The sequence below is a fragment of the Cyrtonyx montezumae genome, unplaced genomic scaffold (assembly GCF_038088225.1).
Source record: "Cyrtonyx montezumae isolate F1298 unplaced genomic scaffold, pur_monq_1.0 scaffold_4, whole genome shotgun sequence".
Lineage (NCBI taxonomy): Eukaryota > Metazoa > Chordata > Aves > Galliformes > Odontophoridae > Cyrtonyx > Cyrtonyx montezumae.
Window position 1 is genome coordinate 15,579,445 of NW_027072045.1, and position 24,772 is coordinate 15,604,216.

The window sequence follows — 24,772 nt, forward strand, 5'->3', positions numbered from 1 at the left end:
TTTTTTTTACTATTAAAAATATTAGGAAAATCAAAGCGTACCTGCAAATATTGCACTTGTTTCTGTCCCCTGAGACACACCTGGGCTGCTCAGAGTGAATAGCTCATAAAGGTCATTGGATTTGAAAAAGCGCCTTTGCTTAGGGTCTTTCAGCACTCTGTTTGTTAAAAACTGCTTGAAGATTTGTCTAAAACAAACCAACCAAACAAACAACGAATAATTTATGCAGGAAACAATGTCTAGCTATGTTTAAGTACTGACTACAGTACTTAAACAGAAAACTGTATAAACACAAATGTTACTCCGCGGAATGATTAAACAGTGGGAAGATGATGCTAGTTTCCAAAAGACAATCTTGAGTTAGTAACTTTCAAACAACCAACTAAATTGTTAAAACATGGGGATTTACTGTTTTGCAACAGTCTCATAACACAACAGGTAACCACCATCTTGAAATGTCCTGTGAGGCATCTGTTAACTAAGCAATAAATAACTTCACAGCTAGGGTTTTTTTGTCCATTAAAATTGAAAATCTCACATATATAACAATCAGAAAGTTGTTTAAATGAAAAACAAGATCATGTTAAAATGTCATTTTTAACAGCTGAAATAATCAAAGGCAGCATGGTAGCTCACAGTCTAATGGTGAGGACTAGATGACAACAAGTGAAAAGAGAAAACAGAATTGGGTTTGAGAGGAAGAAAGTCTGCTAGTATAAGATCTACTTTTATGCCACATTTATAAACAATTTTTGATTGCCATAAGCATTATTATTAAATATTAAATATATTATTTAAATATATTATTAAAAATACATCCCAAATAGATATGGGAATCAGTTCTCAAGAAGAATTACCATCATCATTTTGGCTCTGCTGGTATTAAGCAAGGACAGTGTTTTTAAATCCAAATGTCAAAACCACATTCAAACAAGAGCATCGGGTACTGCAGAGCACACATCAGTAGACTTTTGAAGTTATAAAAAATTAACTGAGCTTCACACTTTCCTGCACAGGATGATCACATATTTGCACAGAGGAAAACATAATGCAAGAAGAAAAGACAACTTGCTTAAAGCATGAAGTCTATTGCACTGTTCTGGAAATAAAACGAATTTCTGACAGCTGTCCTGACCCTTAGAGCCCACTTCCTTGATGTGGTCACTGTTGTTCAAACAGATGCATGCCAGAGGGATGCAAGCCAACCAACAGCGGATGCTTTGTATCAATGTGGTAAAGCAGAGATTAAAAAACACACTCAGTAGAGTGCTGGTATTTCATTATTTAGAGCTTTCCATTCATTCATCTGCATTTTCAAAGAGGATATTCTTGTTCTGAACAGCAATACCTAGCAAGAGGATTCCCATGCATCTTTTCAGTAGTAACTCATGTGAGTGAAGCTAACTACTGAGTAATCTGAATGGGAAAGCAAACAAAAAGATTTTGTTGTTCAGAAATGCAAGCAATTTAAGACTTCAGCTACATTTTGGAATAAATAGCATGAATATGACTGGCAGCTCTTGGGATTTAATTCGTGCATTTTGGAACAATTTGGGAATAAAATCAAATCAGACTTGAAGCACAGCAAATATAAGTACATACATCATTTATCTTTAAATATTCTAAGGATAAAAAACCCACATGTTGATTTCAAATTGCACCTCAGACTTGTCAAGCGTCAGCTTCTGAATAAGCAGTCCACTTCCTATGCTAAGGCTCAAACTTCCCCTTACAGTGAATTCTTCCTATGCTGGACACAGTTGCTAAAACAAGTAGAAGTATGTTTAGCATGTGGGGTCTTAGAGCTAGAGCTACACGTCTGCCATGGTAAAGGCAGGGGGTTACACTCCACATGAACACATACACAGGTGTGTCACTGGTACAAAGTCTCAGATTTGCTGCAAACATTTTCTTCAGCATAAGTCTGCTTCCAAGGAATCCTGACTGACCTGTGGTATATCTTCTCTTCAATAGTACCTGCAGTGAGAAGTCTGTACACAGTCACTTGTTTCTTTTGACCTATTCTCCAAGCACGTTCACGAGCCTGAAACACAAAAGGTTTGGTTACCATCATACCTAGATGTGTTTGACAGGGAGCTATTAACAGCAGCTTATCAAACCAGTTTGGACATTTAACAAACAGATCAAGTAGCTATAGTATTTCTACAGCATTAGGACAACTAATTCAGAAGAAGAGGAAAACAATTACAAAGTTTAAGTATGTAGAAAGATAAGAATCCAACTGTAACAAGAAACCTATGCAAAATTTAAAGAAATCATTAACTTAAAAATCAGAACACACACCTAAGGTAAATACTTTACATAGGCTTGTTCTAAAATGAAGTTATTTCAGAAGTAATCTTTAATATAAAATTTTCCTTGGAATTTTTCTCCTTTTTCTATACTAAAAGCTTTCCCAAAAAGCTCTTGAAGCAACCACTAAAAACAGACCTCGCTAGGTCTGCATATTTGCAGATCTCAGTGCTATTCAGGGTTTCTTTCCATCACAAATAATTTATTCTGCTCAAACATGTAAGCCCCAAATACTGTTAAGGGATCTGGTAACCCAGAGCCTCATCATTAAAAGCAGCTTCTCCTAAAGACATAGCTACATAGGACTAGTGATAAAGTCAACTTCAGCAAAATTTTTCTCCTTTTTTTACTCTGTATTGCCACCATAAACAGTCATGTCTGTTCAATGGCTGAACAGCTGCATTCTTCCTTGCAAAACATCTAGCATGTTTATTTTTTAGGAAAAAAAAAAACAAACCAGGCCATTTCAACTGTTTGTTTTGCTACACTGATTATATGAGTTCACAGTATTGAAGAGTGGTAAGATGTAACAACATAAAGGGGATGTGGTGGGAACCACTTATAATAGCCTTTCCAAAAGAGCAATCATGATGTGGAACTGTCCCCTAATTGACCACCACTGGCAACAACAACTTAGGGAAGAGCAACATAGTGCTTTACCACTGCTTGAGGAAGATCTCATTTATCTTCGGATCTACTTGAATGTAGCTGTTGAATAGAATGCAGTGAACCAAACTCACCTGTGTGTCTGTACTGGGATTCCAGTCTGGATCATAAATAATAACCCGGTCAGCACCAGTCAAGTTAACTCCAATACCACCCACACGAGTTGTCAGAAGAAAAATAAATATGGATTTGTCCTGCAACACAAAAAAGAACCTAGTAAAAGAAGAATTATCCAAGTAGAAGATCATTTTTGTTATTTCCTGCATTCTTTTATTATTATTTGCAAAGATTGAAAGACAGCCAAGAGGAGGAATAAACTTCCTTGTTTACCTAATATCCCTTTTGACAAATACAAGTAGTTTGATCTATATTTCCTTTATCGTTGCCCAATAAACTTACTTTTCCTTTTTCAAATGTTTCTTTTTTAATTAGCAGAAAATTTGAATAAAAAGAAATTGATGACATCTTCCCTCTCACACTAAGACAGTGGTTTCACTTGACTGAACTTCCCAAATGTGAAGTATTTAAAAACGAATAAAAAACGAGTATCAGTAATTCAGGCTAAGCTCAATAATAGGTGTTAGCACACAGGGATCAAACATCTCACCTCATTATATCTTGTTATAAGGGGTTGTCTGGATGCTATTGTTGTAGTGCCATCCATTCTGAGGTAGGAATAGTTTCTGTCTCTCACAAAGACTTCAAGGATCTGCAGCATCTTTTGTGGAAAAAAAAAATAATGAAATCCAGATATGAAGAGTAATCAAGCAACTGAGCTTGTTTAGTGAGAGTTTCTGGTACTAAATGAATAACACTCAAACAAACAAAAAAGAAAACTTGTGAATCTTAAGTTAGCAGAAAACTCATCAACTTATGTAATTGAAGTAAACTAAAGAGTAGTTATGTCACTGCTGAATGCAAGACTGGAATGTTTGTGGGCGTGGGTTTGTGGACTGGAATGTTGGCGTGGGAAACCATGACCAGTGATCTGAAGTGAATTTAACCTACCTGTAGTTCAGCACCCCAGGAAATCCACAGAAGACAAAATCATGAATATACAGAGAAAATGAAAGAAGGTCACTGGCTGTGCCATTGTCCCAAAGCACACAGTTCTCAGGATTAGATGTTAACTGACTACCAGTTCAATCCTGAAATTATGCAGAAGGGGCAGTAGATACCTCACCCCTACCTCAGCCCGGTACAGTTCAGTTACAACTGATCCAAGCTCCTACTCAGTATATTCAACTTGGGCAACACCTGCCACAACGCTGTCCCTTCCAGAAACACTTGTGAGCTATGAAGCTGATCCGCAATTATTCCAATGATATTAGACTTTTTTTTGTTTGTTTGTTTCCAATAATGTTAATTTTATGAAAAAGACATCAAAAATTACCATTTTAAATTACAAGTCTTGTCAGGACAAACACACTTTAGTTTCACTGATAAGTAAAACTAAAAGAAATGAGCCCACCTTACCTGTCTTGACTGAGTGAAAAACAACACCCTGTGGCCTTGCTTGTGCCATATTTTCAGCAAGGACTCTACCACTATCATTTTTCCAGAACGTTTCCAATATCCAAACTGATCTGCTTCTTCCAAATCAGCATCTGGTACACACTTTAAAATCTTGGGACCACCAGAGAAGAGGTCAGGGTGGTTGCAAATCTTCCTCAAAGCTACTAGTCCAGAGAAAACCTAAACCATACAGGAGAAAATATATTTTTTTTAATTTCTTGACAAATACTTACATTTATGTGCATTGTGAATGAGAAAAAACAGTGGATAAATCTAATCAAAATCAAGATGGGTATTTTTTTTTACTGTGGTTTGCTCTTTAGAAGAGCCAGTAGGTGCCAATACTTGTTCCACGTTATGTTTTGGGAAAATGAGTACAGGAGAAGGTCAATGAAAATATATCACTGTGTGTGAGTCTATTCTGATGACAAGTTTAACTGAATTCTACAGAAATGTCCATGTTAGCAGAAGGAGTCCCTAGCTGTTGCTCATGGTCAAGCTTTTCCTGTTCAAAAGAAAAAAAATCCATCAACTTTGTTCAATCAAATTACTGTGTCCATCCTATCCTCCCCTCTGTCTCCCCATGCTAGCAGGTAGCTTCAAACAGACCTTGAGGACAGCAGGTAAATCCATCGGAATGCATGGCAACAAAGAACAGCACAGGCAACATACTTAAATGAACACACAATGCTGGAAGTGACCACTTTTGATACAATGCTAGAAAAGTTCTGTTCAGTTATTAATTTAATATTAGTGACATTTAATTAATCTGATATAAAGGGTGCTAAAAAAAACCCCAAACAGTTTAAAAGAAGCTAATCCCTCCATCTTCCATAACTGAAAACTGGATGACCAAACACATTTTTATGGTCTAGTTTTTCTTATTTTTATCTAGTCACGTCATTACATTTTACACACTTCATGGCACAGTTCTGAGGGAAAAAAAAAAGAAAGCAGACATATACAAAAGTAGAATTGAGATTGAATGTCCTTTCCTTTCTGCTTAGAACCCAGCTAGAAGAAAGCAAACATCGATCTGCAACTTCACCCATCAAACTCTACTTGTTATCGACCTTAATTAATGCCAACCTGCATGTCTCCATTGAGAATCTGGTAGACTTCTTTAGAGTCAATGAAATTTTGATAGACTCGACGCTGCTCATCGGTCAAACGACAAAAGAGGACCTACCAAAACAAAACAAGTAAACAGCTCAAGTCCAACTTGTAAACTTCAGACTTGGCAGTTTTAAAGTTTTCCAATATGGCATGTGCTACAATGAAGCCTGATAGACATGTCTGACATACTCAACTAAAAGGCGCTGTGCAGAGATCATTGTAAGTGAAGATTTGTTAGAACATAAACACTGAGATGGATTTCATCATTCTTCTGAGCCCTTTCATAGTTACTACCTTTTCCTCACATATTGCTTTAGTTTTGTAAGTGCTGCCATTTTCGAGCTTCACTGAGCTAATCATGCAGCATTAGCATTTTCTCATAAGTACTGCTATAAGAAACGCTTTCCACCATTTGTTATGTTCCTTAAAACTTGTTAAGTGTCAGTACCTCATGGGAAAACAACAGGCTAGAACACACAACTTGTACTGTCACTATATGCTCATACTCTAAAGGTAATGATTTATCGGATGGTCTGATGGGCTAAAATGAAACAAAATCACTTCCTCACAACCTGAAAGGCACTCATCATTATGATGCAAGTCAAACTTACATAGTGCCCTCTGACTGACAATAACAAAAATAAAATTTATTTCGTCTACTTAGGCTACATTATTTGGAGTGAGTGGTCCGGGTCCTTCAGTAAACAGAAATTCAAAATTTGATTTAAAAAGGCCATCTTCTTTCATGACAAAGAGAGCACAAATTCAGAATTAACAAAAAGCAAACCTGTTCATTTTTATCAGGAAGTGAAAGGCTCATTTTAACATCAGCCTTCGTTCTTCGCAGCAGGTAGGGGTTTATGGTGTCCCGTAACACACACGCACATTTGTATGCAGTTTTTACCTGAAAAATGAAGTAAAAAATTATATTTTGGTTCTAGATTTTCTAGCAGCAAACAAATTAAATAACTAGTAATAGGAAAGTACTCATTTATGAGATAGCTTATGATTTATGTTGCCCTACAGTTGTCTATTTAGCACAAATGAATTGCAATAAAATTCACGTTAGCAGCAATAGCACTGCATAAATAACTTTTCCTCAGATACCACTGATTTATCTTGACTAATTTAGTGGAATTTCAGAGACCAGAAATGAGATTTATTTTAAAAACCAATTTGAGTTTAAACTCGCATAGAACCAAAGTCTGCATAAACAACTTCTAACACACATACTGAAGATCAACAACAACAACAAAAAAGGCTTGAAGCAATGGGGGTTACTAGACAATAAGTGAAGATTAGCATCCACTTGAGACTATTAAAAAAAAAATCAGTACAAGAAAATCCCCATGATCACAGAAACTAAAGGTCACTCTGGCCTCAAATGGAACATATGGCTCTATAATGGGTAATGGATGTGTGAGATGGGTATTAACTGTATGTAATGGCTAAAAATACCTTCATTTTTCTTAAAGCAAAACAAAGAGTACAATAAATTATTGATATGTGAAAAAAAAAACAACAAAACTGGTTGTCCAATTAAGTAAATTACTAAGCTTTGGACAAGGGAAGAACTTAAGCTCAAAAAGAAAATAAAACTTTAGAAATGCATATATGCAAAGCAGTTTGAATACCACTTAAAAGCAAATTTTAAGTGCTTATATGACAATTTTAGTCTACAGATTACTGAACCGTTTAACTATTAGTTAACATGAAATGTGTTTAAAATGTCAGAGAACCAGAACTACAGACATTAATGTGTCAGTAATTCAGAAGATAACATTCCAAACAATTTCTGCTTTCAAAATTAAATAAGTTTATACACTCCCAAGATTTTTGATACCTATTTCAGCTTTGTAAAATTAAAATAGCTTTCAGTTTTGATTGAAGCATTCCTCTAAAGGATCTGAAATAATTTGTTGAAGCTTGAGATCAAAGAGGAAAGTTCTACTTGAATACATTAAAATGTGAGATTAGTCTTTTCCCCACACTTGCAGATCTTTATTTTAGAAAATACTTATAATGATCTCAACTTTCTTGACAAGAAACACTTGTGTTTATCCTGTATCCATGTACAGAAGAAATGGTTTCATTTTGTTGAACTGTTTTTGTTTTTTTTCCACATACACAGAAGTGAAACACAGATGCACGACTACTGTTTGTGCCCAGAACGTATAGAGCAAGAGGTACATTTAAAAATCAGTTCTGAAAGAACAGAACATTTTCCAGTGAAATTTTCAATGCATTTACCTGCACAGGAGAGGCATTGGCGTATCCTCCCATGGTTATTGGAACAGAAAATTGTTCCATGAATACAGGCAGTGTTCCCAGTTTCCCTGGGAATACAAAGTCAAAGAGGGACCAGAGCTCCTTCAAGTTATTTTGCATAGGAGAACCAGACAAGATGATGCGATGGGGCGTGCGGAACTATCAATTAATAAAAACAGAAACAAAATTAGGCCATTGTCATGGCTCACAGTGTAACATGATTCCTGCCTCAGAGGATTTTCTATTTTACCACTGATGAACTCATTTAAAATATGTGGTCTCATACTCCTGAAACAACCAACCTTCTGCAAGATGTCATCTGCAAACTGTTAGCAGAAAATAAACACCAACATCTGACTGTTGCTCCTAATGGTAAATTCCTACACAATTTGACATTTATCTTACCTCTATAAATACTTACTGCTGTAAACTCACTTAAAATATTACCTAAATTAAATACTCAAATACATACCACTCATATATATGCTTGTATTCCTTATTAATGGTTGACAGTATAATACAGGCAATTAGACCTTGGAAGGCAACTCCCACCCCTCAAAAAATAATCTTCCATTTGTTATTGATGTACCTGCTTGCATGCAAGTGTGACTGCAGCATTTGGATTTCGGATTTTGTGACCCTCATCCAAAATCACATAATGCCAGTCATAGCTGTGAATGTTATCTTGCATCAGTCGAATGTATGAATAAGATGTAATTAAAATTCCATGGCATGAAGCAATTTCTCGAATTAGTTTCACCTAAAAACAAAAAGGGAGAGGCATCAGTAACACAATGAGACTGAAAATTCACACTTGCTAAAGTACATATGAAAGGTACACACACAAAGTTCTTAAAGAGCAGAAAACCTGCTTCACAAAGATAGTGTAGAAAAGACTTTGATGACATGACTTATCTATAAAAAATGAAGCACTTGAGTGCTCTGAGAGACCAGAACAGAAATGGGCCTAAAGCCTGTTGAGAAGAAACCAGTTTTTTTTCCCCCAAAGGCAATATCTGCAATTCAAACATGAAAATTCATCAGTCTTTTAATTCTCCTATACTCACTTTACAAGCCAAGATATAAGAGAACTAGAAGAAAATAAACAACTGAAAAACTAAAACAACAAAAAATATTTGTTAAAGGCTAAATTCTGTCATAACTTTTCATTACTAGGATTTTCAGGCATTTTATTTTTTTTATTAGCCACCAAATTGTGTGCTTCTCTAGAAGGCTACGTTCTTTCCCTTTTCTTCTTTTTTTTCTTTCCATCCCTGAAGGGGAGTGTCCTAACTACTATCTTTTTTCTCTGCTGTATTGTGTTTATATAGCAAATAGGAAAACAGAACTTGATCTTTAGTTGCTGCTACAAATGCTGAAAAAGGCATCAATCCAGTCCATATGAAAGACACTGGTAACCACCAATTCTTAACTTCTGCTTAAAAATACTCTCAGTAGTCCAGTTGCATGCAGAAGCAATTGCTGCCTTCAGGTGGAGGATGTCCAAATTACCTCAAATTCTGTGGAAACTCAAGCTCATCCTGTATTAAGAGCTTCATGTACTTCATACCTTTTTACATAGGAATTTAGCATTAGGGCACACTAACTAGCTACTCAGTAGTTTTCCAGGAGCTGCATTTATTCATCTCTGAGCCTACAGTGGCAAAATGAAAGGGAATTTCACCATTGATTTAATGTATGCCATATTAGCAGACAGGGATAAAAATGAAACATGATGAACTTTACGGCAATTCTGTATTAAACAAACCGTGAATGTAATTAAAAATATAAATATATTTAAAGTAGAAACACCACAGAATTTGTTAAATGAAAGACAAAAGTGGAAAACAATAAGACTCCTAAAATATCTACACGTTCAAAAACATTAAGACCACTTGCTGAAGTGCCTCAATAAGGAAATAATTGACTCTGGTGCGTCCATGATCTCTCTCTTCTTGTAAAATTTCTTACAATAACTTCTTGCTCAGAGATATAACCCAAGATTAAAAAAAAAACAACAAAATTCTGCAACTAACTGTTCGAGAATTCTACATTTTGCTCATCATCTCCTCAAAGCACTTGTGGCACTGAATAACGCTGACCTCATGACTGTCAAGAAAACGTTCAATCTACGTAACAAATATTACAGATACAGAAAGAATTCTAGGCAGGTGAGAACATCTAAAGCTAAATTCTACCTGGTGCACTGCCCACAGTCTGCAGCAGTGTCCTACAGCCTCAGCAATGGCTTATTGCAGAACATTGCAGACATCCCTACCCAAACACTTAAGACAAATCATCTCGGGCGATTTCAAATTAAAAGCTTGTAAAATATGTAACCTCTCCTAGTTTTTGCAATTAATAGGGTATGTCTGCAATTAGCCTGACTTATGGAATGCTACACTGTTGTCATTAAAAGATGTTTTGTGAAAGTGCTGCTGTTATTATGGAGGCTCGAGAGACCAATCCCTCCTAGAGGGCAAGCAGTGGACTAGCAGAAAGCAGCAGCCATAAATCACGCTGTCAGGTAGCACAGAGAACAGAAGTGAAACACAGGCACATGAAGGCCATTCACTGCAAACACACCACAGCAGAATCCTAGTCAGGATTTCCTGAACCTGTAATTAATTAAAGTTTCCTTCAAGCTAAATTTTTAATAAACAAGGATTTCTGCTGACAATGAAGAAATACAACACCACAATTTTAACAACTAGTACTACAATACCTATTAACTGTTGTTTTACTGAACAGGGGACTTTCTTGGAGGTTGCCTTATCACTAACTTGCAGCTTTTGGAATAATTTAAAACCTTTTAAAACACGATAATGGATTTAATGTTGGACACACTGTTTTGAAGCTGTGGCACTTCAGAATTTATGCTATTTCATCATGTATTCTTTAATTTACAGGCATGATTTAGATGTGTTTGTATTATTTTTATATTTAATTTTCTTGGGAACGCATTTCAATGAAATATTTCAGATCATACACTCAAACTGGAAAATAAAATAAAAAAAATAAGTTCAACTCTTCAACTCTGAGTCAAATACTGCTAATGCCAAAAGATAGATGAGAGAGTTGTTGTCTAGATTTGGAAGTCTGAATTCTGGTACTTAAAAAGATGCTAATGAATACAAGAACATGAAATAGATGGAATAACGCTAGTATTATAGTTTTGTTCAGCACAGTATTTCAGGCTTTTACAATTTAAGGACAGTATTTCTACCTAACATGGTGATGCCATTGACTGTGTTGATCATTGACTCATCTTCTCTGGGATATACATAGAAGATTTTCAGCAAATACCATTGCTTAAGGCTAAAAATGTTTCAGTGATGTAGTCTATGGACAAATCTTCAGAAAGCTTCTTTGCCCTGCTGATTAACTTGCAGTAGCTATGAGCTGGTTTTTGAAACTACAGAATGACAATCGTTTTGAGCGACGCAGATACAGAAATCAGTTCTTAGCTGTCAAAGAAGTCTTTCTGAAAAAATGCTTAAGAGAACCTGAACTCTTCCATAATATTATGTAGTATAACGTTAATATTCTTAAATAGAAATTTGCATGCAACAATCAGACTCAAAGAATTAGACAAGTGATATAGCTATGAAATTCTCTAAAATTCCTGATTCCATTTAGGCACATGTGAACTCACCAAGGCAATACCTAGTCACTTGCACAACTATATCACTTGTCAATCAAAAGTGCACTGTTCAGCAGTCTTTCACTATCTCATAACCAACCATTAAGTCCAGAGATCCATAAATTCAGCCTATAAAACCTCTAATATTTCCCCACCCCCAACAAAACAAGCTAAATGGCACCATGAAGAGGCTTCAAAAGAACACATTACAATGTTTAATAATGTAAATGTTGCAATAAAATGAGCTAGAGCACTTACTACGTATTTAAGAGGAGTGTTATTTGTTGTGGCATGATACGAAGTTTATCTGAGTTTAATTCCCTAGCACAGAAATAGAGTCTTCAGCTAAAATAAAGGCTTTATAATCAGTCACACCAAGAACTTTAATCTTTGTAATCTACTGTGAGGATAGAAGACTTCAACAGTGTGCAAAGTCATCTTCAAGTAGGTGGCTTCACAGGTGCTAGTGTCATGAAGGGATGATTATTTTGAGGGCTACATTTTAGACCAGTGTTTGTCTAGAATAAATGAATACAAAGGTAATGCTTTACAATCAAATTACTAACAGAAAGAATAAATTACATCAGTGATACTTGTTCTAAATATTGATAAACTAAAAATTCAGCCTTGATCTCAAGAATACAGCCTCCTCTCACATTTGAGATGTTAAATCAAGGTAACTGAAATACACAGTTCCCCTCTGATTGTGTACTTTTATTCAAATGCTCACATATTATCAGGTTGTTTTTTTTTTTTTAATGAAAAGTTCTCTCTACAGAAGGCTTTCTTCTCCATGTCACCCATGCTAAGCTATAAATATTTTTGACATGCTATATTGGAGATACTATTTTATTTTCTCTCATTATTTGGGGTGTCAGAGCTCTAGGTATTTTCAAGTCACTTTACGCTACATCAGGTTTGAGTGTAAACTACTGCAGGAGGTTAATAGCGTAAAACAGCAGCAAAGGACACAGCCACCATTGCTGTACCATGCTCAAACTGAAAACTGACTTTATGGAGGAGAACTACCACTTCAATCTGATTCTTCCCAGTACTTCCAATTTATTCACTTTAGTCATCACAGAGGAACAAAACGATCTTCTGTTATCACAAATGGAGGGGGAATAAAATCAAGTGTTGCATTTTGTCCAGATGGCCTCAGACTAGATCTGAAGTCTGGGAAACCTATCCAACTTCTTGTTGCATTTACCTTCCATCATCTAAAGTACTAGTTACCAGTCAGCTTTCCCTCGTGGATAGCTGAAGGCCAAGAACAGCTGTTAGCTCTTTCAGCCACAAAATACTGCCTTGCCTTTTGGTACACCTGTCATTACTAAACTCTCTTCCTCTGTAATTCTCATTCATTAACTTTAAGATCAATCTATCTTTGCTCTTCTGAAAGCATTCGTTCCTCTTCCACAGGCCAGCACAGAATAAGCTGCAATATTGTACTTAATCATGAACAACTCAATGTCCATTACTACAGGCTAAAGCATTGCACAGCATCCACAAAGATATTCTTTGCCTGATATCCAGTTAATTCTGGGAACAACAGTCTTCTTCCACTAGTCTTTTTGTTAGCCCAGAGGCTGTAGTAACCTTTCTCACTCCAAAAAAAGCGAGTAATGTTCAGTTTCATGATCCTTTCTGCTTGCAAGCTAACTGTCAGCTAACTGTCAAGCACAAAGTTCATACACTTGGTAGTAAACCACAGTTCACTAATAGAACAATAGGCCAATCCTGGATCTGCCAATTTAATTCCAAACATGTCTGTGCAATATTGAGTACACACATGCACGCTGCCATTGCATTTGGACAAAAAAATTGACACTAGCTAACACATTTGTGATCTTACACAGCCTAATCACAATTTTCATTTGTTAGTAAGGGCTGAATATTGAGTACTAAAAAGTTGACATATGCAAAGCAGCCTCCTGTAAAGTCACAGGTCATCAGAAAACAGAATTATCATGAGATTAGATTGGCACTAACATATTCATGGAAAGAGCAGTTGTGGAAATAATTCATGGAAATAAGCAGTTGTGAGATGAGAAGTGGAAGTAAAAGTCTGAAAATCTGACTATGCTTGTAGTTGAAAAATATTTGATCCAGCTTGTCAAGTTAATTAATTAACAAATATCCCAAAACAAGCATACACAGTTTAATTTAGGAAGACATGCAAACATGTTATTGAGGTCAACATATTTTTAGGGATTGAAGACATACCAAGTTAATTGAACAACAGGAAGCTATTAGCACATTAGTGTACTATTTCTTTTTTGCCATGTACTGTAAAATGCTATTGATTACCTCACAGTTTAATCAAGTGCAATTAAGCACCATATCATTTTAATGTTATCACAAGAAACTCAATAAATATTTAAAGAGAAATTTAGAAATGCTTTGCTGAACCTTGAAAATTCTTTTTAAGTACCTGAAATAGGCCAGGAAAAAACAAAAATTAAACTTTTCCTTGTTTTGTTCTAGCAAGGTATCAGAGATTGACAAGTCTGGCTTGTCTGAGATTTCATCTGAGGAAATGGAGTAAGAATATGCATATTAAGACATCGGCCAATAAAATCAAAAGGCAGAAAAGACACTTCTTGAGGAAAAACAATAAAGTACCATCGTTGTTAAAGGAAACCAGGTGGTATGAACCGACACAATGGCCAAACAAAGAGAAATTAATATGCCTTGTCCATTCTTACAGAGAAGCACCTCCAATGATTAAACCACAGATATTCCCACATTCAGCAGAAAGACTTCAAATCTTCTCAGTCCAAATCACATAAATTAGTTACTTTTACACGAGCACCACCGTAAAAGTAGGTTAGATATCACACTGTTGGCTACTCTGAATGGTTAAAGAAAATGAACACATTAACATTAAAACCATGATGCGCTTTGATTCCATAATAAGCTGAGTTATGTCTAATATTGCAGGGGCCCCACAGTAAGCCAAAACTACACGCAGTCCAGTTTGAAAGCATTCTAGACAGGGCAGTATTGACTTCAGTACAAGCAAAGCATTCTGAAGGAGAAGCCTGTTATTATGTTTACTTTGTTTTTGCAGTTCTGTTCTGTATTGTAATATAAATGTAACTCCTTGTTATTACCTTTTTGTCCAGTTACCTAACAAATCTATACAGGACAGTGAACTAAGTAACCTTTACAAAGAATCAAAGAGTACAAGCTTGCACAGAAATATTGAGGAACATAGGATACACTTTTTTTTCCCCCCCCCACTAGTCATCTGGATGCCCCCTGGCATCTGGAATTACAAAATGAATATCAATTATTACCTTTTTTTTGGTGTAAGAACCAGTTTCATGGAGAACAGCAACTCTAAATGGAGGCCACCATGTGTGAAATTCTTTTACCCACTGATGCATCACAGTAGCTGGACAAACAATCACTGTTGGACCCAGTCCCTGGTACCTAACCAAAAAACAAAACCAAACCAAAATGTTTAACGTGAAATAAATACTCCATGTTATATGTCTTATTAAAACAACCTCGTACAGTGAAAAATTATGAAAATAATGTACTTGGAAAAAAGGTGACCAACACATGGACTCACAAGCTCTTCATCAAGTTTCAACAACAGACTTCAATCCGAATATAGGCTAGAGATGGGTTACTTGAAGGATATAGACTTTGTGAACCATTGGTGTGAAAGCTCATCTGCTTCTCCTACCTCAACTTATCTAAAAAAAGACCTTCCCCTCTAGAAATCTCAGAATTAGATCAGTTTACAAAATGAAATTTCTAGTACCTTATTTTGAAGAATATTTCTTCAGAAAACGACACACATATAAAATAAAGTTGCATATTTTGAATATTTGAGAATAGACTTGTTGTTTTCATTCTCAAGTACTTCCAAACACAACAATCTTCACACTTTTGCACAGTAAGGAAGGTACAGTTATCTCCATTTTAAAGAATGAGAACTGAGGTTGACAGAGACAGGCTACAGTGCCAGATTCATACAGCAGTACACGAGCTGCCTCTGTACACCAAGGCAATGAGATAAGAGATGAGCTGGAAGTCACTCAGACAGGCTGACAACATAACTATGCCCACTCTTAACAATGCCCATTTCTCAACCAGACTGACCATGAGGTCTTCTGTTTACTAAACAACACTGCTCTCAAGTAGGACCTAGCCAGCTAGAGTTACTGCGTTCCTCACTCTGAATGCTGCTGAGGAAAATACTTGACCATGCAAATATCACTGTCTTGCAACACACAGGCAATAAGTCTTACCAAAAAAATAAAGCTTATTTTTTTCTCAGAGTTACTATTGTGGGGGATTTGTTAATTAAAAACACCAGAAAACAGAACAAAATAAAAAAACCCAAACCAAACCAAACAAACAAAAAAAGCCCAGAACACATGATCTGATGTGCAGAAATGGTTACAACTCAGTGTTTTTATTTTTGAATCTTCAAGGTTTCACTGTAGTCTCACTGAAGTATCTTAGATCTTGAGGCTGAAACTGTGTAACAATGTCAAGAGATGCTCCTGAAAGATCTCTATGAACTCAGTGGCTCTCCACCAAGGGCAGGTAATAAATATACCAGCACCAAGTAATCTGTAGAGTAGCAACGTTAGAAGGGGCGATCATAGCCAAGTAAATCAACTGGCTTCAGTGAAGGGAGTACAACGTAGCAGTTTTTTATACAAATGCTACATTAGGAATGAACCGAAGAATATAAGCCTTCCACGTCTTCCTTTTAATGCATTATTTTACAAGTCATGTACACGCTGAACATATTTTAATGGCTCACAGTAAAGTTAATTTTTTTTTGTTCAGTATACTGCTGCAATATTTGCTTAATTGCATCTCATAATTTACATCAGATAAGTAGGCCACCAGAACTAGAAAACTCAAGTATCACTCATGCGTGCATCTGTAAATCCAAGAACACCAATAAGTACTTTTTCCGGTAATTTCATCCATAAAGACAGAATTTCAAAGTATAGCTCAGTAACAAAGAAGGAACGTGAAAGCTCTTGCAAGAACAGCTAGTTAATCTAATACAGTTTTAGACAGTAACAAAGATGGAAATTTCTCTTGTGTAAGTTACAGTTTTTATTAGTACTACTATTTTTTTGGCATAGGTAATTCCCTGCTGATTAGGAACTTTAACTTCTATCACAAATCAGCTTGTGACTTCCTGTAAAGCATTCACCTGGTGTTTTGCCAGAACAAATATTTTAATGTAAAATTTAATAAATGGAACTAAAGGTATTATATCTAATTTAAAATTCCATATTGTGTAAACTATTGATATTAATGTAATTGAGTTTGTAAACAATCCATTTGTGGAAGCTAACCTTAGACACTGTATTGACCCAAAATATCTAGTGTGGCTCATCTGCAAAATGAAGCATCAATGCCTGGAATTCATTAAAAGTGTTACATGTTTAATTTTTCCTGCCCTACAGCTCCATTGTCTCGTAAAATTTTTCCTTTGATGTCCCCCACTAAAAGAATTAAAGGAATATTGTAATTGAAATGTCATTAATAATTCACAGGACCCTCCTCCACCAGCAATACATCTGATGAAATATTAATTGAGCTCCACAGACTGACAGTCTGCAGAGGAGCACTTGCCTGTAATTTGAACCACGAGTCCTGATCTTGCTGTAGCTCAGACCTGCCAAGAAGGCAATTATCTGGATGGTCTTGCCCAATCCCATCTCATCTCCCAGAATTCCTCCTGCCTGCTGGCAGTGCAATTCCCAGAGCCACCTAACACCTGTCTGCTGGTACCTAAAAACAAGGAAAAAGAAGATGGCAAATGTTTGATAATAAAGATCATAACAGAAAGTACTCATGAATTAATCATTTGGTAGGGTTCTTACACCAGTTACAGTAACATGCTGGATGTGTGTTTTACATGAGTGCTCTATTTACTAGGTCATACATTTTTGATACACTCAAACATTACATGCAACTTTCATTTTTTATGCAATACTAAAACATTTCTAATTAAAATGATAGTCACGGTAATTAGAGGGTATTTTATTTCATGTATATTTTAAGTGTTAAAAATAACTTGGAAAGCTACTCTAACAAAGCCATATATTGTCAGAAGAGAAGACTTGCAGGGGTCTATTCACTTACATTACTGGAACATATACCTTAAACTGAAGGAGAAGTTTGAATGGTGCAGACTTTACGTTCCACTCTGAAAACTGATAACATCTGTCACAATACGCTTTCTTTTCACATAAATTCATTTAGTAAAATGTAACCTCTTTCAGTGAAGAAAAAAGACAACAAGGGAAACTGCGTTGGAAAGCAAAACAATAGAAGCAATTCCAGTGAATGAGATGCAGCAGAACGTTATTACGTTAGACCATCAGGATGGCTTCTAATCCCAGCCACTCACTGGAAATTGCATAAGCAACAACGTAAAACATATCCCAATTAAAAGAAGTTGATTAGAAAACAACATCTACAACAGACAACTAAAAAGGTGGGTATGGGCTGCTGGACTAAGAATCATTTTAAAATATGTTTTTGGTTTTATTTTACAGTGGTTTGAAACAATGACAGTATAGGAATAAAACATTTTGAAAAAGGGAGTTTAAATTGAAAACAAGAAAAAAAAAGCACAACAACATATTTAAATAAGTAAGTAAAAAAATACACGTTTCAGTATTCCTGTGTCTTACAACATATAGAAGATCAAGGTCACTGGTACTGTTCTCTTGGTGGCAAGCGTTGCCTGGCATGCCAAGCACAGCAAAGGACAGAACAAGTTTTTTTTGTAAAATCAGGATTGTTTCATTTTGGGTATTCTCAAATGCATATTTCAAAATTGTGTTTCTCTCTTTCAGAGAAGAACGTTTAGGACTGCTGACAACTAATGACACGTGAGTCTGCTAAGTCCTATCAAAAATCAATCTAAATCCATACAGATCACAACATAAATTAACGCTGAAATGGCCTGAGTAGTTAGAAAAAAGTAATCAAAGAACACATCCAACAGTTCAGACATCACACTATCTGCTGGCATCTCAAATGCATTATACCAAGAACTCCTTAAAAAGGCCTTTTATTAGGAATGAATTGACCTTAAAAATGCAGGAATCTAAATTAAACGACTACAAAATAGTTTCCAGGAGTAGCTTTCAGCAGATGAAGACACTGTTGCAGTGCTTTATGAAGGTCAGAACATTTTCTGATGGAAATATTGAAGAACTGGAGAAAAAAAAGTCAATCAGCTACCCCAGACTAATTTCCAGAACATTTCTTTGGATTATAGACATTGCTGAAAATCTAGCTGCCCTTATCAGCATCTTTCTCCCTCTCCCTCTATCTTCTAAAAAATAATGAGAATCCATTTAATAAGCAGTAAAGGTTTGAAGAAATTCCTCTCCGAGGATATTTAGAACTGGAGAAGATGCAGATATTCTCACTAAACATTTTCAGGTCAACAAAATGTAACGTATTATTAATAACTACTGATCATAACAGGTGTAAGTAGGCAGATTAATAGATTTCATCTATGAGGAAAACCTTTGAATTCCAAAGATAAACAATTACAGAAAGATTTTATTCTCAAATACCATGGGAGGAGAGGAGCAATAATCACGCATCTTTCTGCAGTGAAACGACATTCTCAATAATTCTGGATCACAAAGTGATTCTCCCTTCCTAAGTTAATCCAGAGCTCTACTGCAAACTTCCAGAGATTTACAAACAAGCCTGAACAATAAGTAAGACTTCTTTTTTAAATAAATCTTTCATACTTCAAAGTTCTGAGTGTTGGTTATTTTTAAGGAAATACAGTATGATTCATCTTTGGTGCTTTTCTATTCTCTTTGCAGGAAAAATGTCCTATGTAAGAATTGAAGCGTCTGTTTAAATATGGAACTTCAACTGTATAGATTTTTATTTTCCCTTTTCAGGATATGACACTAAGGCACATTCATGAAGCTAGATAAACAACTTCAACTCTCATATTCTTCTCTATAGAAGAATGCTGTATGTCAGACCAGTGATGAGTATCTTAGAACGTGTCAAAGAAAACCAAGAACATGTTTTTAAGTAATGCCCTCTAAACTTGTTTCTAAAGCCCTGGGTAGACAAAGTCCATCTACATGGCTCTAAAATTTTATGCTGTAAGCTTTTATAAAAGGTGGAGCACTACAGCATTTCAACTTACTTCACTGGAGTAGTTTTTTCACACACACTTCTATAGCCAAATATGATCTTACAGAACTGTGCTGCTTAGCCAAAAGGTCTTGCAAGTTGTGTGGCCTTTTTAAAGACCTACATACTTTCCACTACACAACAAAAGAATGGAAATGATTACACACAAAGCATGTTAGCAACTCATCTTTGCTAGAAGCATTTCTCAAAACACATATTTTCATGGGCAGAACATTAATTACAATGACTTTGAAAGTACATAAGGAGGAACATTAACATTAACTCATGAGGAAAGTTACACCAACTCTTTGTAGAAACATCCAAACTTACAATACTACAATTGCAACTACTGAAAAGCTTAAAAAAATTCTAAGTTTCTCCCAAATAATTGTTTTATGGTTACATGGAGAGAGAATCAATTCTCTTCACTCTTACACCTTCAATGGACCAATTTCTGTGTTCTGTTTTTAACTTAAAAATACTGTAGAAGTGAAACAAAAATGTTGCCCAGTCTTTTAAATAGTTACATCTGCACTGAAATTCACATTAAGTAATTACACTATGATGCATCCCTCAAAAATTGATAACTCTAGCTAGCAAAACATAGCTACTTTGTTACTGAGATGACAATGCACTCAAAGTATGTAAGGAAGAAACCTGGTCTCCTCCTTACACAGAATTTTCTCAGGTAAAGTGCAGATGCTGACCATGGTTTTATTCCAGAGGAGCACCAGCAGTACTAGCTAAATAAATGTTACTCAGTGTTCCTCAAAGTAGACAGAGGAATATATACAAGAAACAAGATTTTCCACTTGAACAGTTTTGCGAGAAATAAACCAAAATCAAAGAAATAAAAAACGAAAAGCAACAAACTGAAAAACAATCAGATCAAGAGTCTAACATTTCTACTTTGAGGTAACTTCTCTTTGGAGTTCAAATCACATATGCAGAAAGATCACTTACAAAATATTGCGATACACCTTCTTTTTGGATCAATATACTTCCATGTTCTCTACTAAACTTGTTCAGAACTCAGAGTTTAATGACTATTGACTGTGGGCCCTCCTACACTGGAGGTTTCAGCATTTAAGTTACAAGTCAGACAAATCATTCAACTCAATTGATCTTTGTAACCACTTAAGAAGTCTTGCCAACTGACTCATGTTTGCAGGGATACCCTTCATTAGTAAGGCTGATACCTCTAAGATTAATTTCTAGTTGTCTGCCTTATTTCGATTCCCTTTGGGTTGCTCAGACCACACATCCGTTCTCAGGATGATTACTCCTGCAGTACCATTGCATAAACAACTGGAGACCACATATTGGCTGTGTATAGTCCTGGCAACTAAGTCATTAATCCATTTCAGAGCTAGTGCTCTCCTTCTGAAGAATTGCAGGACAACAATAATAATTTCCTTGAGGTTAAGACTGAATGGCCCTGTTGGAAGGGTCACTATGCATGCCTGTAAGAAACCATAGCTTTCTGCTAGATTAATTGTAAGACTTTAGAGTAAGACTTTAGAGTTAGTTTTTAAAAGGGGTGATGTTTTTCCCTTTGTGTGAAATGCTGCCAACAAAAACAAATTCAAGCCAATGAAGTTAGAATGCACAGAAGTTAGAGAAAACTTATGGATGAAATTAACTTGTCAGCAGCTAAACTTGTTTAGACTGCCTTTTTTGAGATTAAGATGAGTTACTTGAAAGCGTCAATGGACACCACGAAACTCTCAAAAAATTGAAATGGAAAGCAGTCTTGGCCAAAACTACAATACAACATTAAATAGTAAAGGAAATCAGAATGTACTCTCCATATTTTAATAGTTTTACCAGTAACATTTAGAGGATCTTATACCATGAATTTAAAACTACTCAAAGAAAAAATTGGCTCTATTTTTTGATGGCAGAAAACTTCAATCACACTTAATCCAATCGCAGAAACACTTAAGATTCCTTGTTTTCATTTTTCATATAATTCTGCAAATGAACTAAAAGAAGGCACTTACCAATAAAAAAAAACATTTACAAAAGCAGACGAGGAGATCTTCTCAACTCTTAGTTTAGCTTACAGACATTTATAATATTTACAATCCACTTATACTCTGTATATTCACTATATACACTGTATATACATAAAACAGCATTTTGTGCTTAAAATAATTAACTTTGTTCTTGGTTTGGTCAAGTAAGACTTTTTAAGGTGATTTTTAAAAATATTAGAAATAACTGTACCTGAAGTGCAGGATAAGACATCTAAATTTCCACAACAGTTACTACTACTGTTGTTAACAACAGTATACAGCAGCCTAACGTTAAAGTAAAGCATACAATACATACTTAAAAAGCTTTTTGAAGAGAAATCCTGGAACTTTGAAACCCTCTTCAAATTCAGTGTCACTTTCATCAGAAAGTTCTTCAGCCAAATGATGTTCTTTGTCGTTCAAACGTTCTTTTTGCCATTTCCTGTAAGTGACACAAGGAGTCAACACTCAGTTACTGCATGGAAAAGATACCATGTGCATATTACATTGAGTTATTCATCATAAATAAAGAATAAATAAAAAATCTCAAATGTGATGAATTTAAGTATTAATCCACTGGAGGAGAAAATTATGCACCTAAATGCTCAAAATATTTGACATAACGTGCACTTCTGAATAGTCATAAGCTTTCATAATAGTATAGCTGATTACGATTATCTGTAGACAGCAACGCTAATGGAGTGTAATTAACAGTTAACACTATTAAAAGAAACTGGTAACGTCAAGTTCCTAAATCTCCATTTAAAAAGGATAAAACAAAAATAAAACAAAGAAATAAAGATTAAGTATTACTATTTTTCTTAATTGAAATGTCTTTCACCTAGAGAAACGTTCAGTAGCATATACAGAATACTCAGTTGGAAACATCACTATCATTGAGCTGATGTGCTCTAAAGATGCTAAGCAGTCGATCATAGTTAGGAGACATTTTGAAATTATGGTGATCCATGGCATGCAGCCCAAGTGCTGCATCTGGACTCAGCACAGACTACAACCAGAATTATGTTCTTGTCCTGTGCCCCCTCTTAGAAAAGGTTACCAAAGGATCCTCAACATCCAAAGGAACTACAGACTCATGTTTGCTTTTGTGACCCAAACAAAACCTTTTACCTGTAACAGCAAAGCATATGCTTACTGCCAGCTGGGAGGAAATGACTGCAGAACTTGAACAAATAAATATTGAACTACCAAAAGCACTTCACAGACAACTTGGATTTTGCTGTCATTCACTGCTGAAAGTGCATTCCTTGCATGCACATCAGACACAGCATACAGCCTGATAAAATCCCTACAGAAAGAACTAAATTGTAGAACAGATGAAGAACATCCTCATGCTATCACTCTTCATGCAGCACAAAAGCAGACATTTTATCTAATAAAAGGATTGCTGCATCTGTAAGGATTAAACAACTGCATGCTTCCTCAGTGAAGTGCATTCCTTCATGAAAGAAGTTTCTTCCTACCAAAACCCTCTTCTCTCCCTAGCACACAGCTCTGTCCTCCCACAGCCAGACAAAACACTTTCAAATGAAGCATATACTGTAATTTAAGCCATTGCAGACATCATTATTTGAACACTTTTTCCATGCTCGTAATTAAAGGTGCTGGCCTGAATGAGGCTGAAGAAGGAGACCTGGCAGTCTAAAAGCGTCTGAAACATAAAACATAGAAATTGAAATTGTTCAGGTTTCAAAGAACTATAAATAGCAGTGATAGCATCAAAAGAAGCAAGTGGAAAATTGAGGCCAAAAGCTGAACAGATGCCTCCTAGCACTGAGATTTATAGTATTAAACTACAAGAAGCCTCTTAAGTGATGCTAGAAAACTCACCTATCCAGTACTTGCTTTACTGAGAGAATATACTCTAGAAGATCTGCAATAACTAGATGGAGGAGGCTTAATAGGATGCACCAGTTTTCCAGTACCCAGCAGTTTCTGAATGACAAACATTACAGCTGAGCCAACAGTTGCGCTTCCCTCCTGGTAAGAGTTTACCTTTCCCACTCACTGATTACGCAGCTTTCCGATTGCTTGAGCTCTTACTGTTGGCTGGACAGCTCTAACAGCAGAAATATGGCAGGGTAAATGAACTAACAGAGTTCTAAAGAAACATCTGTCTGGGAAAATGAATTTACAACCTATTTAAAAAAATGTGATGAAATTCACTCTTTTTAAAGCTATTTAACTCAATTTTTCTGTAAAACATATTTTATTTCATAAAATATATGAAGAAAACCGTACATTTAGGGAGAGAAAAGATGTATAATTTTTTCACATTTGAATACTTCAAAGACAAACTGCACTGAGAAACTGACACGCAAAATGCAGTTTATTTCCTGTCTTGCTAAGCACAAAGTGCTTTAAGCTTATGGGATAGTTGAGTGTTTTCAAAGTTATTGGTCCAATTTTATCCATATTAGGAAAAAGAAATCGAGTTGTTCCAAAACTGACAGATATCATTAGATGCACAAAAATGTAAATACTTTAATGATCTTGATTTATATTCTGACCTAACTAGCGAGAAGAATGGAGATAGAAGTCACTGTTAAAATTTCTCAAACAACTGCTCATAGAACTGGTGTTATCTCATGCCATATTGACCTTCAAACCTGTCAAAACAATCCAGAAGACACTAGAGCAATGCATGGATTGTTCTCTAAGTCTTTAAGACTCAACCCACACATCTTGGCTCAGCGACTTGAAGAGCAGACACTGCTGGGCCATTGATACCCTCCCGCCTGACATTTGCAGGTACTTCACTTAAAGACTTCTATGTCTGTCAATTTTTTTTTAAAAAACTTGGAATAGGAACAAGAGAATGGCAATGGAACTCAACACTTTATACACAAATCATATACCCTTTCTTGTGTAATAAAGCTAGCTATGGCAGCCTTCTAGATCAGCTTTTTTTACCAGTTTATCTTGAAAAAATACTCACAGATTGCCTTTATGGAAGCAGTCACAAACATGGAACTGTGGTATTGTTTTATTAAGCAAAAATAAATATCATTATCTCCATATGGACACACATTACAATAAGTGC

The 24,772-nt window shown here is 35.6% G+C and overlaps 1 protein-coding gene across 1 annotated transcript in view; it reads right to left on the bottom strand.

The window, feature by feature from the left end:
* The window catches only part of ERCC6 (ERCC excision repair 6, chromatin remodeling factor), a 44,231-nt gene that overhangs the window by 3,981 nt on the left and 15,478 nt on the right, over positions 1-24,772 (bottom strand). The window contains exons 6-17 of the mRNA XM_065746188.1: positions 22,025-22,150; positions 17,141-17,299; positions 14,824-14,959; positions 8,468-8,638; positions 7,861-8,037; positions 6,398-6,514; positions 5,584-5,679; positions 4,456-4,674; positions 3,587-3,697; positions 3,054-3,173; positions 1,950-2,044; positions 42-187 (exon numbers count right to left, since the gene is read on the bottom strand). Of these exons, the coding sequence (XP_065602260.1) occupies positions 42-187; positions 1,950-2,044; positions 3,054-3,173; positions 3,587-3,697; positions 4,456-4,674; positions 5,584-5,679; positions 6,398-6,514; positions 7,861-8,037; positions 8,468-8,638; positions 14,824-14,959; positions 17,141-17,299; positions 22,025-22,150 (1,673 nt within the window). The remainder of the gene's footprint in view (positions 1-41; positions 188-1,949; positions 2,045-3,053; positions 3,174-3,586; positions 3,698-4,455; positions 4,675-5,583; positions 5,680-6,397; positions 6,515-7,860; positions 8,038-8,467; positions 8,639-14,823; positions 14,960-17,140; positions 17,300-22,024; positions 22,151-24,772) is intronic.